Raw genomic sequence first — 14728 nt, 5'->3', positions numbered from 1 at the left:
TTAGTAGTAACATAGATTATTTCCACTGACTTGAAAAATTCCTTAGCCTGGCAGTTGCTGTAGCATCACTCACATGTTCAACCATTTTTGAAGTCTTATAACTACTAATAGTATGTAGTTCAAGTTTACTGACGAACGACGTTTACTGACGAACGACCATAACATATAAATTACTAGTAAATCAATGTCTCATAGTCCGCGGGATAAATATCGGACACTAGACCACAATCGTTTGATACAGCTCTGAGAAACTGCATGTCGCTGATTATAATTGTTGTTCAGCTGCTATCTAGCTTACGAGGTGCTGCACCTTTAGTTCCCTAAACAGACAAATCTTTATTCCCGCGCCCTGGACGTTAGCCTTGCCATCCAAGCCCCTATACATAGCCAGATGATCCCTGTCAAGAACCTTGGCGTGTGTTTCACAAAGAAAGTCCACGCAGCCAGGGCCACGGAAGCAGCCTTACCAACCTACTATCTGGCAGTTCCCCAAGTGGTTTACTGGGAGGGCCTCCGCATAGAAGAGGAAGGTGGCGCCCGAATAAGCTGCATTGGACCATAAGAATCGGTAGTCTCACTAGTTTTGAACTACTGCAAGCGATCCTGGGTCTCTCTGAGTAGGGTTGATGATACGTTTCCCTGGTTGTGGTTGAAGCGATAGGGTCGAGGGACAGAGTTTGAGAATGAAGGCTCATGCTATCCCCCACTACTAAAGTCCTCCTGTAATGGGAGGCATCTCGGAATAGAAAAATGGTTCAAATGGCTCTGAGCACTATGGGACTTAACATCTGTGGTCATCAGTCCCCTAGAACTTAGAACTACTTAAACCTAATCAACCTAAGGACATCACACACATCCATGCCCGAGGCAGGATTCGAACCTGCGACCGTAGCGGTCACGCGGTTTCAGACAAAAGCGCCTAGAACCGCACGGCCACACTGGCCGGCTCGGAATAGAAAGATGGCGAATATAAGTTCATCATTATGTTCCCTGGTTCTACTCCACGCAGGCTAACATCCGTGAGACAGCGATGGTAACTTTAGCTCTGCAGTAGGTTGGGTCTGGTTCCCTCGGGCAGAGTCAGATGCTTTGTCGGTGATGCCTCACCGTGTTTCCTCGCAGGCGCCACTCGTATTATTACTTCTGCCTGGTGGCAAAAGGTGCTTCTCTTCAGAGGTACTGATGTTAGTTTGTGCATCTGGGACATGGATTGACCAGGTAGGACTGTCTCTGAACGAAACGCAGTTGTTGGTCAGTTCAAAGTATCACTAGTCATTAAACGAGGAGACAACTAATTTCTTGTTCGCCTAACATCATTGCTGAAAGTAAGCACAATTTCTTAAGTGGAGAGAGATTTCACATCGAAGTGTGAAAGTAAATTGAACATCCCGAGAATATTCCGTGGCTTTCACTACAGTAGCACCTCTATTGAAAAATAAAGGTATCTGTCGTGGTCCTAGCTATCCAGCGAAAAATTAGCAAAATTAGGGAGTAACGCACCCTCGGCATCGAAATCGTTAGAAATGGAGGTTGCAGTAGATTTTTAATTCTCTGATGCTATGTGTTTTTATCGATATCGAGTCACGCTGTACTGACTACTAGTGCTTGCAAATGTTTTCGATGTGCATAGTAAAATCCCATAGCTTGCAAGTCTGTGGATTACGATACTCTTCTGTATTTTATATGCTATAGAGCTCAATTTCTTCCTTGTTCCTGAATTGCTGGGAGTTTCTTATTCCATGTACGTGGCGCTACACAGTATTTCCTTCTGGCAGCACTACAGTAAGATACAGTCTGAGTCTGAATGTGGGGTAGCAGAACACAACATAATGGGACAATAAAGGAACGAATTATCTTGTGTACATAATATATATAACTACGAATGTATGGTCTAAGGTGATATGTACTGATAACGTTCTCTCGAGCTATTGACAAGGCCAGCAGTTGACAAAAGTAGAGTAGCATTCGTCGGCCAAAAGTTCGTGTGTTTCTAACCAACTGACGCGCCTAGAGGTTCCAGAGGAATTAGACGTGGCTTATCCGAGAAATCTGCGGCACTCTCATGAAACTGATATTGTACTGAGATGATTTTTTTAAATGCTAAAAAATTTACATGCGTCATTGAGAGTTTATTTCCTTCATTTGCAGTTAATGCTTGTCTTCTAAGGACGTATACTGTTGTGGTGGTCTGAAACGTGTGTAACTGCACATAAGAGCCAACTATGAAGCTTCCACGAGAACTCAGAACTAACAGTCCCTGTCATTTCTTAGCCCTTCCGCTCTGGCCCAAACAGGGTTATCAGCACCTACCGACCGACCGCCGTGTCATCCACAGCCACTGGCATCATATTGGCATCACGAGGCTGAGTGCAACGCGCTCCAGACCTCCCACTACAGAAAAATCCATGGCAGTATCGGGAACTGAACCCGGGTCTTCTGCAACTAATCGTTCAGATATCGAGGCGAACATGTCATGGTTTAGTAACTGTTACTGCGCGGAAGAGCTGGCATAAATGTCTGGAAAGATGGAGCACAGACTCGCGGTTGAGGTGGTATTGGGGGGGGGGGGGGGGGGGAGGGGCGGTGGTTTGGTGCTCGGTTCCTAATTGAGTTAGGAATACGCGGTGAAAAACTGTTGGTTTATCCTGCATAAGCGGCCACTTGTATAGGCAATCTGTCTTAGTGTGGCTATGTTACAGCATATTGTTATGCTACGTCATATAACTACGTTACATGTTACAGTATTTTAAGCAACGAGCTGGCGACGAGGCAAATTGTGCGAATCCATTAATTTCTTTTGCAAAAGATATTAATTGGGCTGAAATTAATAGTTCAGCTAATGGCACAGTTTGAATGTGCACCCTTAGGGTTTTACGTGCAAAATATCCCTCTTAAATAACTCTGGACTGGAGCGAGACTGATGGTTCAAATTTGGTCAATCGGTGTATTAGACTTAATATGATGTAACAGTTTGAAGAAAAAATGCTTTGTTAGCATTTTACATGCAAAAAATACTTTTCCTGGGAGGCTACTGAAGCGCGGCACTCCTATACTTCTACGAATCGGTTCAAATTTTGAGCGAACGTAGATAAATGGATAAAGTCAAATCGAAATCTCTTTACCCAATAGCCTTGACCCGTTGTCGAGATACGATGATTTGACTTCGAGCTATGTGTAGCAACTAAATTTCAGTCTTGCGTGAACTCTGAATTCTCGAAAATAGTTTAAAAAGAATCAAATAAATTAATAAACTCAATTATTACGATACAATTGGAAACTCGCTTTCAAAAACTTTGCTTCATTCGTACGTTATGAACAAAAAATACGTTTTTTTATTGTCATTATTCGCCACTTCTATGTTTCAGACTTGCGCGAATCGGTTACAATTTTCTATTAAGTTAGACAAATACATCCAATTAGTGGTCATACTGTTGTTTTGTGAAAACTTTATCCCAGTCCACGATATAAGCAACATGAATCGAGAGACAATAGAAAAAACTATACCAGATCAGTCGTCGCCTGAGTCAACAAAATATCTACATCGGTTGCCAAGATACGGAGATCCAGTGTCAAAATTATGACAGAGTTGGAAATCAGAATGAAAAATGCTCCTGCCAAAGCACAAAAAAGGGGAATATGTCCTGGACAGTGTCAGAGTTGCGAAAGAAGGGAACAGGTTCAGACACATTTAAAACAAAACGTCTTAACGTATTTACGCTTTTTTTACGAGATATCTCTATTCCTACAACGCAGTGACCTGTCTTAGACACACGCCTGTTACATATATAGTGAGGTGTGAAAGAACAAAGAGACACAAACTGCGTGATTCTAGAGAGTAGGATGTATCTGCAATAGGAATTATCCGAGAGTGTTGATGCGTCTACAATAGGATGTATCCCAGAGTGTGGCTGCATGCACCCTAAACTTAAACGACACGTTGTGTCACAGTGCACGACATGAGACATGCCATGATGGATGACTTGTTGGCATGTCATGTTATACGACATGACATCACGTGTTACGTTACTTTCATTGACACGATGCATTATATGACATGACATGGGTTCTAATACTAACAAGTAAAAACCTGCGATTACGCCAATATGTTTTAAGACTTTGTAGTTTCCAGATAAGTCTAAAAGCTAGTTCCCTTCTTTTAAGTTCATGTCTCTGCCAAGACATACTCGCCATTTTGTGCTACTACAGGAATAATTTTCATTCTGTTACAGTTAACTGTCATACGTATAACTACAGATTTTTCCGGTTAGATCGAATACAAGATTCTTTGTAATTTAGCAGCATGTTTGCACCTCAACTAATTCTCACACAAAGATGGTTCTAGGTACTTGCTGTAACGGATGGCTGTATAACGATGGCCTAATATCAATGAAGAAAAAGAAAAAGCTATCTGGTATTGCTTCACCGTGCATTGAAACACTATTCTGAATATTTAGTCCAGAAGCTAATGCGCGGAAGAGATTAAGTGTAAAATTTTTGCACGATAAACTATTGTGGGTCTGCGATAACGAAACTAAAATTGAATACTCACAGTTGAGATACACGTGCAATACAAGTAGTTTGTATTTTCTCATTACTGCCAAAAACGAATATTTATTCTATCTATGAAGCCTCTGCATGTTAGTTACTAACGTAAAACTTGGGAATTACTGACAGAGAATGAATGCATACTAGACAAGTGAAATATTTGTAGTAGCGTTAGCCTGGCGATCTACGCTTCTATGGCCGAGAGATCAGTGCGGCTGATTTCCATGAGGAGGACCGGGTTCAGTTCCCAGTGCTGCAAAGATTTTTTTCTTCGTGAGAACGCTGTTAAGGGATGGACTCGGCCTCGTGATGCCAACTAAGAAGCTGAAACTTCCTGGCAGATTAAAACTGTGTGCCCGACCGAGACTCGAACTCGGGACCTTTGCCTTTCGCGGGCAAGTGCTCTACCATCTGAGCTACCGAAGCACGACTCACGCCCGGTACTCACAGATTTACTTCTGCCAGTACCTCGTCTGGCAGTACTGGCAGAAGTAAAGCTGTGTCGAAAGGACGTTAAACCTTAAGCTTCTTTCCTTATTACTTTGTACGGTACAAATGTTATAATGTTACTATAGCCAAAGTAGTAAATAGTTCGTTTTGGCTCTAAAATATTCTCAGGTTTCCAGCTACCTTCAGAGGTTAAATTGCCACGTTTATCGCTTTTATACACTGTTAATAAGGGTACAACATTATATACAGGTTACTGGAAGATTTCGAACTAAGGTCCCTGTTAAACGAAGCTTTTATAAATATTCAACAAAGCTCGACGAAATCGCCCTTCTCTCTTTCCCCTTTTAAAGTAGCCAATCCATTTCCATTTTCTCGACTGACATTTCCCACCATCATTTGCAGATGCCTAACAGAAAGAATTGTACGACTCTTTCTCCTTCTCCCCGACACACTCTCTCTCTCTCTCTCTCTCTCTCTCTCTCTCTCTCTCTCTCATTCTCCCTCTCTCTAGCTCTCTGTGAATCTTGTCGGTTTTAATTTTCTTTAATTCCGTTTCCTATTATTATTCTTTGTAACAGTTTACTCGACGTTATTTACATACCAAACACCACTAATAAAGGGTAAACACCTGTACACCAATAAAAGCTTCGTGCGTTACAGAAAGCGCTACTTGAAAACATCCCGCAATCTACAACTAGTGGAAAATGAGTAATTTTAACTATTCGGATAAGTCTAGAATAACATATAAAATATGCGTTTAATCATAACCATTTCTGTTTACCCAGAGCGCAGTTCATAATCAAATGAAAGCCTGCCGCTTGCCATAGTGTGACCTGCAAGGATTAGCCTATACTCATTTGCACTTGCAAATAAAACTCCCTGTATGATGTTCCAACGTAGAACAAATGTGTTTCAGATTTTGACCATTCCATGTAAGACCAGAAATCCGTAATATATTGAGAAAGAAAAGGAAAAAATTAGTTTCCCTCGCTAATTGCATCCCTAACACGGCGCTGATTAACAACTGGAAGACCGTCAGACAGTTGATGCAGACCGGAAGAAATTGTCAAGTATTATCAAAAGGCCTATTGAACGTTGTATATGATTGAAAGTGCTATAGTTAAAAGCATCCGGTACTGTCCGACTGTAATATATGTGTAAAATATCTTAAGTGTGCCGCATTTTTCAGGTATGTTGAGGGTGATATTATGAAGCGATATGCAATGGAACGAACAAATGAAATCAGTAGCAAGGCAGGTGAACAGAAATATTGCGTTTACTCGGGGTATTCTTGCACTCGTTGAACGTAATAGATTCGACTAACACGTGCGCGAAAGTGTGATAAAGGTGCTTACTGAACTCACAGGATTATCTCTGGAAGGAGGTGATGTTGCTCGCAGAATCCCACAAAAAGAGTGTAGAGGGAGTACGTTCAACAACTCAGCTATTTCCAACGCATTTTATTTTAGTACATATCTGACGCTCAGAAATATAGTGTAAAGTATGACAACGATCGCCTTTTGCGTACTTGTAGATCACAACATTTCAAGTTAGATGAGAATATCAGAGTGTCGGGCAGAATTCTTTATGGTAGTACGGAACACCAGATTCGAAAGGATCACATACTTGCCCCTTTTTCTGTATTCTAGTGCGGTTGGTTACTATTCCGTGAATCACAACGTTCGTCACCAAAGAGATTGAATGCTGGAGGACATGCTACATGTTTACGTTATAACCTGAGTACCGTACAGGTGTGTCCCCAGCCTTAATTCCTATTGAATACATAACGGAACTCAGCTGAAGTACGCAGTGCAGATGGGCCAGAACCTCTCGCGTCCGTACTGATAAGTAGACTGCTCTTTTCCAACAGATACAAAATGTTCTCAAGGAACTCATGTATATCCCAACTGATTTATGTCACGACTGATACACAAAGTAAATACAGAGCTCTTATTTCGCTTAATGTACATTGTCCATTAAGGATATCACGATAAGTGTAATGCAAGTGTACATTAAAAAAATCTTTATAAAACTTGTGATCTAGTGGCTGATTCCGTAATTAATTTGACAGTGTAGACCATAAAGGCGTTTATACACTGCAACTAAGAAGCATACAGTACGATTAAAAAAGACAGACCTATCAGTATCCCCTATTATTCTCTTTCCCCCTCGTCTCCTTCCCATTTAATGTGGTTATTATAGCTTTATGGAAACATTAACTGCTGGTATTTGGCAGAACGCGGCGTAAGAAGAATGTCGTTGTATAAGGAAGTTTCTGGCTACGCGAGACTATCGAGCAAGCTGGCGGGCGTTCTAATACATTGGACTCGTATTCTAAAGGATGCTCATTCGAATTTCCATCCGGTCAGTCAGACTTGGGTTTTCCGTGATCTCTCTAAATTATGTAAGACACATGATTCCGTTTAAATGCCATGACCGACTTCTTTCCCCTTACCTCTCCAACACGAGCTTGTGTTCCCTCTCTAATGATCTCGCCATCAGCGGGACATTAAACCCTAATCTTCTTTCTCGCTTTCTGAAAATATTGTCAAATAAATTCCAACCGTTAACATCATCTTACCATTCATATGCATTTCCCGTAAATGGAGCGATAATGATTCAAAAATGTGTAATTGCATTTTCCATCTGATTCACACTGATTACTACATACAGTGTAGGTGCAAATCGCTACTACCACACAAAGTAGTGAATCTGGGAGTAGCGAAACAAATGTTAGCCTACTTGTGAATATGAGTACCATATGATGTAATAATTAATGTTGCTGGAGATTAATTCCACAGCTATCTTAAAAATTCACTTATAAATTAACGCTATATTGCTGGTTTTCAGTCTTCTGTAGCAATATAACATGGCAGCTGTGTCGGACACAGTGAAATTGTACCATACTTTACTATCCGTAGGTTAAGTTATGATTTACAGTTGATCAAGAGCTTGGCACCCATACCGGTTCAGGCCACAATTGAGCGTGAACCACACAGAATGTAGCTGTAACTTTTACATGTGGTTCCAATATACATGTGGACACACTCCATTCCTCCATGAGTACTACTTTTATTAAGTACGGCTTCCACTATGTGTCCAAACACTTACGAATAACTGTATTCCCTGCATTCTATGCTAATGTTCTCCATTAACAAACATTAAAGAACGGAAAAAGCTCAATAAAAACACAGAAATGTGAACCAACAGTGAACACCAGACACATTAATGGATTACTCCGTGGCATCATTAATAAATTAATTCACCTGATAAAAATAGATCAATCATAATCTGATTGCAAATTCAGCATTTCGAAATAAATTATGTCTGCAAGACAGTCTGACAAGGCAATAAGAAGAGATAAATGGTTCTTACAGCAAGATATATTCACAATGAACAGATGATGGAAATGCGGTGTTTCATCAGGCCGATGGCATTAACGAAATTTCCTGTAACTGAAACAGTCATTCGTCAATATTATTCGTTACCTTTCCTTTCTAACAGGCACACACTATTTGTAGTTGTACAGTAATTGTCTTCGCAGAGAATGCTAACTATCGAAGTATTTTGTTCGGTTTATAGCTTGATTGCCGCGGCCGTTCTACTTACAAGGAGACTGCAGCATCGTTAATACTATATTACTCTATATAGTTTTGTTATCTGGTTATGATTTCTGATCCCATAATCAGATGGATGATGCAACATTTGGTTTCAATGAAACGGGTAATCCACATCGCCTTCATACAGTTAAAATACACATGTAATGCGAAGTGCATGACCCAAAGTTCAAAATTATACCATTAAGCAGTACACACAAAAGTCACACCTCTAAAACAAAGACTTTAATGTGACAGCGCGAAGAACACTTGGATGATATGTTCATTTGAAACCATATAGTGTATTAGCCAGTTGAAAATGGAGCGAATATCCCAGACTGGTCGTGGAATTATGTACGTACGAGTACAGAATTCGGCTAAGATGATGGTGATAAAAATGAGGTTCCTTACGCCGTATAATTATCGATCTGTAACTCTTCTTCTTACCTCAATAGAAAAACTACGAGGGATAACGTTTGGCCAATAAATCAATAACCATAGAGTAAAATTTACTTTCATCTGCGATAACTGTAGTGCCAAAAATTAACGAAGTAACTATATGTATAATCATTTTCATAAAATTAAATCGAAATGTGTGAACATCTCTGGAGGCTCGAACTGATGACCTACTAAATCACGTACGTCAGTAAATATTATTTCACTTCTGCAGAATCATATGAAAAACTCTCATTGCCTGTTTATACGCACAAGATAGTGTCACAAGCTGTGGCGACTACATCAAAACGCCAACGCATATGTTTTCACTATTTAAAACACTAGCATCTCTACCGTAACGAACACTTCAAATATGCAGTTCTAAAAACAGCGAATGAAATTGGTAATTTGGAATAAACACAGAATGTCGGAAAGAACAAATTTAGATTTCTTAAAGCAGTCTTCGGCTCAGTGCTTAAACGAGTAAAAGGGTAAACTGTAAACCGCACTATGTGGATAGAGTTAGAAGTACGGCGGGAAATATGCTGTGAATGGAGAGATAGAACACACTTTTAATGCTCACCAATTATGCTACGGACAAAAGTTGAAGCAGAAACAGGAGAAAAGAAATAGTGGTTCCTGGTTTATAGTAATTCGTGGAGGCTCACAAGGGGATGAACCTCGCTGGTTTTAATCATAAATCGGATTTTATAAGGAAATCTTATTCATTTTTATGAGGTAAATACTACAGCGTTTACCTGGAAAATGAATGAAAGGCCCATGTAAGTGACTGAAAAGTTTTGAAATACAACACGTCATATTAGCTTTTTATGCAGAAATTGCGTCTTCGTTTTGTGTTTGAATGAATATAAATCTCAGCTTCCTTGTTGATGGCAGCCTTTTATGACAACGAGTGAGGATGTGTTAGCAATCTGAAACATGTAGAATTCTTAGTGTACGCTTGTGGCAAATTGAACCGCTTTGTCATAGTGATACTTGAATCCACGTACCTATCTTTCACGAAATGGAATGTTAGTTGAAGTTTTAAAATGTCCCCATTGATTAAGGTGATACGTTGTTTGCTAATGACTAGAAACAAGTCAACATAAGTTTATTTTCATATAATTTAAGGCTAATTATAAGTAAGGTTGAATGACTAATCCGCTCCATATAACTGGATAAAAATGTAAAGAACTCTGTATCAGTCGTGAGCCATTTTGCTTTAACTACTAAAAAAAAAAAAAATTCATCACTATATACATGAAATTACCAATGCGTTCACAATAATTACAGCTAATGGAAACGAGTCAGCATAATTAGAAGTAGCAACTGCTGCCTTGGAAAGAATTCAATCTTTTCTGTTTCTTAAATATAAGTGTCACTAGTAACATCCAATCCCTGAGCATTACTGCTTTCTCTACGCCATAGCCAGTTAGTATTTCATTGATCGCACTAATCCACTGTCGTAGAAATATGTGTGCTAAGAGATCGTTCAGTTCTAATGCATCACCATTCTGCATAAGTCTTTATCTTCAATAAATGTAGTAATTGTTTTCTCTTAAACACCTCAGGCTCTCTGTGTGTCAAAGACACAGTTCATAAGTTACGGCGCCAAGGCTGATATTCAACTACATCTTCAATTGACGGGTACAGTATTTAAGGAACGAACGGGTTTTAAGGAAATGCAGAAGTTTAAACGTGGACTTGCCACATATAAATAATGTTGCGGATGTGACAGAGTCAATATCGAGAAGCAGTGCAGAGTGTAAGTTATTGATACATAAATCCTTATGGCATATTGTCAGCGGGACCCGTATTCGGTCTGATGTACGTTCTCTCCCTTTTTTCCTCTATATTCTTTGACCTTTATCCGCTTCTCAGTTATACGTGCCAAACAGCTCCAGCGCAGATAAGAACACAAGTATAAACACATCATCTCGTCTGTAAATAGGCAGTGACGTACAGATAAACATGAATACAGGCCACAATATCCGCTTCAAAAACATAGTGTGATTAATACTCATGCAAAAACAATGTGAATTAGGTTTCGATGATTCTTTTAGGAAAATTAACAATAGTGTCACCCGGCTCTTATTCAGAGATGAGAAATTTCAGTTCTGTGTGATTCGCATTAAGAGATTAACATTTGCTGTTTTCTCTTAACTGTCTTGATCACTATTGCCAAATTTTAAACAGATGACCGGTTTAGACTCTCAGTCATCTTCTTGTTACGAAAGTCGCACGTCATGTCTATCTGTAGTGCATATCGGTGTCACTTTAGTTAATTTTAAATGATCAAGGTGACTATTAGATTATTTGAAGGGTTACATGCTATTGATTCCCATGATGAGTCATTAGAGTCGAAACCGATCATTTGCTATAAATCTAAAAAATGCGATCAAGACACTCGCGAATAGTAAACTATTTTTCTAAGCGATCGCAGTCTCTGATTTAATAACATTTCATTGTCCGACGCATTTCAGTTCACTGATCTCTGTACCTCACTACCATCATACTTTGTACAAAAACAGTATAAATATTCTACCGAGATTTAACTGTGTCACGCAGAAATGTTGTTATGACAAGACACCCAATATCTACACGCACCACAACGTCCTGGGCAATTGATAGTTCCACAATAATGTGAAGGATTCTCTTGACAGTAAAAAAAAGAATGGCAAAAATGTTTTAATGGTTAACGTAATACACAGGAGGCTTCCTGCGTGTGCAATAAATCTTTAGCTCGCACTTCCAATAAAATTCCTGGCAGCTGTACACGACACAGAAAAATGCTGCCAAACGAAAAATACCGTCCTGCCACCATAACAGATGTTATGTTACCAAGAACTAGAAACAGGTGCGAAATTGACACGGCCGTTGTTTAATTGCTACTGTTGTCTCGGCACATAAGTAAGTCATTTGAGAAAATTACAAGAAGGCAAATGCACTGGGGGAAGAAGAAAGAATAACGTGTTACGCCGTGTAGATCATAGGGTCGTCTCATTGAAGTAAGGTCTTGATGGAAAATGCCTCTCTCGTCTTCAAAGCAACCAAACCGGTCTCTGCCTGAAGCGGTCAGGAGAATGAACCGAGCAACTGAAGCTGTGTAACTATAAGTGGTTTTGAACCCAGCCCCTCCAGGATGTGTGAATTGCTTTGTCAAGTCATTAAGAGGCCCTCGTAGACTCGGTAGATATTAAAATACTATGCAATAAATATTAGATGTAGGCGTGGCAGGCCGGTGTTTCGGCCAGATGTGCGTTACATATAAATATTTACGTACCAACGTCGAAGTCGAATAACGTCCAGTACACCACATATTTAACCAGGGAAAGTTTTCGCCACATGATAATTTGGAGTTCTGCAACTTTCTGAAGTAAGGAGAAGGAGTGTCAGTGGTTCACTAATCTGTGTGGAAGCAGCTACCCGTTCCATGACATCGTAGGAAGAACTTTATTGGTAAACTATAGCCTCCTTATATTGTTTCAATTGCTTGTGACGATATGTGAGGGGCGCTAAAAGCTTTCATGGGCCTATCCGTGTGCACGATGATCGTATCATCCGGTTATGGTGAAGAGAATTATTTATCACGCTTAGTCATGCTCAGTTATGTGATTAAGTTGCTTTTTAACACTAATAGTACAAGTATGTGAAAATGAAAACTCGAGACTTTAATTTACCAATTTCATCCAGAAGTTGTTTACTTTTCCATTACGTTCTGTGTTCATTTTTTGCTGGAGCAGGAGGCGTGGAAGGGAGGAATAACCACTCACCGAGCTCTCCCTGGTACAGCTGGGGAACAGTCACGCCCCCGCAGAAGACGATGAGCAGCAGGTAGCAGAGCAGCCACGGGCAGTACGCGGCGGCGGCTCCCATCACGGGCGGCGACCTGCTAGCGCCGTGCCGGGCCTCGCCAGGAGCGGACACTGTCAACCGCAGCCGCGGGAGGCGCGCGCGCAACTGCCGTCGCTCCGAAGCGCGCTCCGGCCCGCCGAGTGCGGCGGCGCGGCGCGCGAGAAGCGCAGAACCACCGCCTGAGCGCGCTGCTGGCCGGCGGAGGCGGCGGCGGCGGCGGCGGCGGCGGCGGAGCGGCACAGTGGAGGCGGGAAGGCTGCGGCTGGTGCCCGCTGTCACCATACCTTTGTTTGTAAGAATTCGCAAATACGCTGACACAACTGGAAAAGTGTCATGTAATTGGGGCGTTTCTCACACAACGGGTATTTAACGATGAGCTGTGAACCTCATGAGCATGAAGATACTCTATAAGACTCTAAGAAAAAAAAAAGACAACGCACCACGAAGGAATAATCCAAATGATGGACGGAAATTGGTAGCTGTGATGTACATGTGCAGACAAACAAATGATTACAATTTCAGAAAAAAATTTATGATTTTTTTTTAAAAAAAAAGCTTCAGAAATTGAGCAATTCAGTAACGTATCGGTCCACCTCTAGCCCTTATGGAAGCAGCCATTCGTCCTGGCATTGATTCATAGTCAGATGTCCTTCTGAGGGATTTCGTTCCGTATTATGTCCAATTGGCGCCGTAGATATCAAAATCTGGAGGTGGTTCGACTGCCCTGCCCATAACGCTTCTTACGTTCTCAGTTGGAGACTTTGCCGGCCAATGTGGAGTTTGGCAAGCACATAAATAAGCAATAAAAACAGTCGCCGTGTGCAGGTGGGCATTATCTACCTGAAATGTAAGTTCAGGATCACTTGCCATAAAAGGCTACAAAACTGGATGTAGAATATCGTTGAAGCATCACTGAGATGTAAGGTTGTCGCGGATGACAACCAGAGGGGACATACTAAGAAAAGAAATGACGTTCCGGACTGAATAGCTGGTGACAGTCAGATTGGTATTGCATTGCTATCTGGGGCGTCTCCAGACACGTCTTCGACCTGGAATATCGTTGACTGGATTAGAACAGACTTCAGTGATGAGTCTCGTTTCGAACTGAGACCCGATGGCCAAAGAATTTGGCACTATGTCCTAGAGTGGGACATCCAGCAATTCTATCAACCAAAGGCAAACCGGATTCCTCCTTGCATGAGGGCCAGGTTGGTATTGAACTGCTGTCTGGGGTGTCTCCAGACACGTCTTCGACCTGGAATATCGTTGTCTGGAGTAGAACTGTCTTCAGTGATGAGTCTTGTTTCGAACTGAGACCCGATGGCCAAAGAATTTGGAACGATATCCCAGAGGAGGACATCCAACTATTCTATCAACCAAAGCCAAGAGGGATTCCTCCTTGCATGAGGGCCAAGTTGGTATTGCACTGCTGTCTGGGGCGTCTCCAGACACGTCTTAGACCTGGAATATCGTTGACTGGAGTAGAACAGTCATCAGTGACGAGTCTCGCTTCGAACTGAGACCCGATGACCAAAGAATTTGGCACGATATCCCAGAGGAGGACATCCAACAATTCTATCAACCAAAGCAAAGCCGGATTCCTCTTTGCATGAGGGCCAGAGGTGGACCAATGTGTTATTGACTTGCTCTAGTTGTCAAGCTCTATCTCTTGAATTAATCATGACGGGTGTCATCTCACATGACCGAGCTCTGCTTCTCACGAACACAATATAATTTCTGATTGCGATGTGGAATGGTTAGGCTACACAAACTTATTAATGATAATCAGTTTATAACACAGTCTTACACTTTAATGATTTTTCTGAAAAGGTTGCTTTGGCTGTCTT

The 14728-nt window shown here is 41.1% G+C and overlaps 1 protein-coding gene across 1 annotated transcript in view; it reads right to left on the bottom strand.

Moving 5' to 3' along the window:
- Positions 1-13163, bottom strand: part of LOC126452917 (hemicentin-2-like) — a 716817-nt gene extending 703654 nt beyond the window's left edge. Inside the window, exon 1 of the mRNA XM_050091124.1 lies at positions 12800-13163. Coding sequence (XP_049947081.1) covers positions 12800-13163 — 364 coding nt within the window. The remainder of the gene's footprint in view (positions 1-12799) is intronic.
- Positions 13164-14728: the final 1565 nt, after the last annotated feature.

The sequence above is a fragment of the Schistocerca serialis genome, chromosome 1 (genome assembly GCF_023864345.2).
Source record: "Schistocerca serialis cubense isolate TAMUIC-IGC-003099 chromosome 1, iqSchSeri2.2, whole genome shotgun sequence".
In the NCBI taxonomy this organism is placed as follows: Eukaryota; Metazoa; Arthropoda; class Insecta; order Orthoptera; family Acrididae; genus Schistocerca; species Schistocerca serialis.
This window is presented reverse-complemented; position numbering and strand designations above follow the sequence as displayed.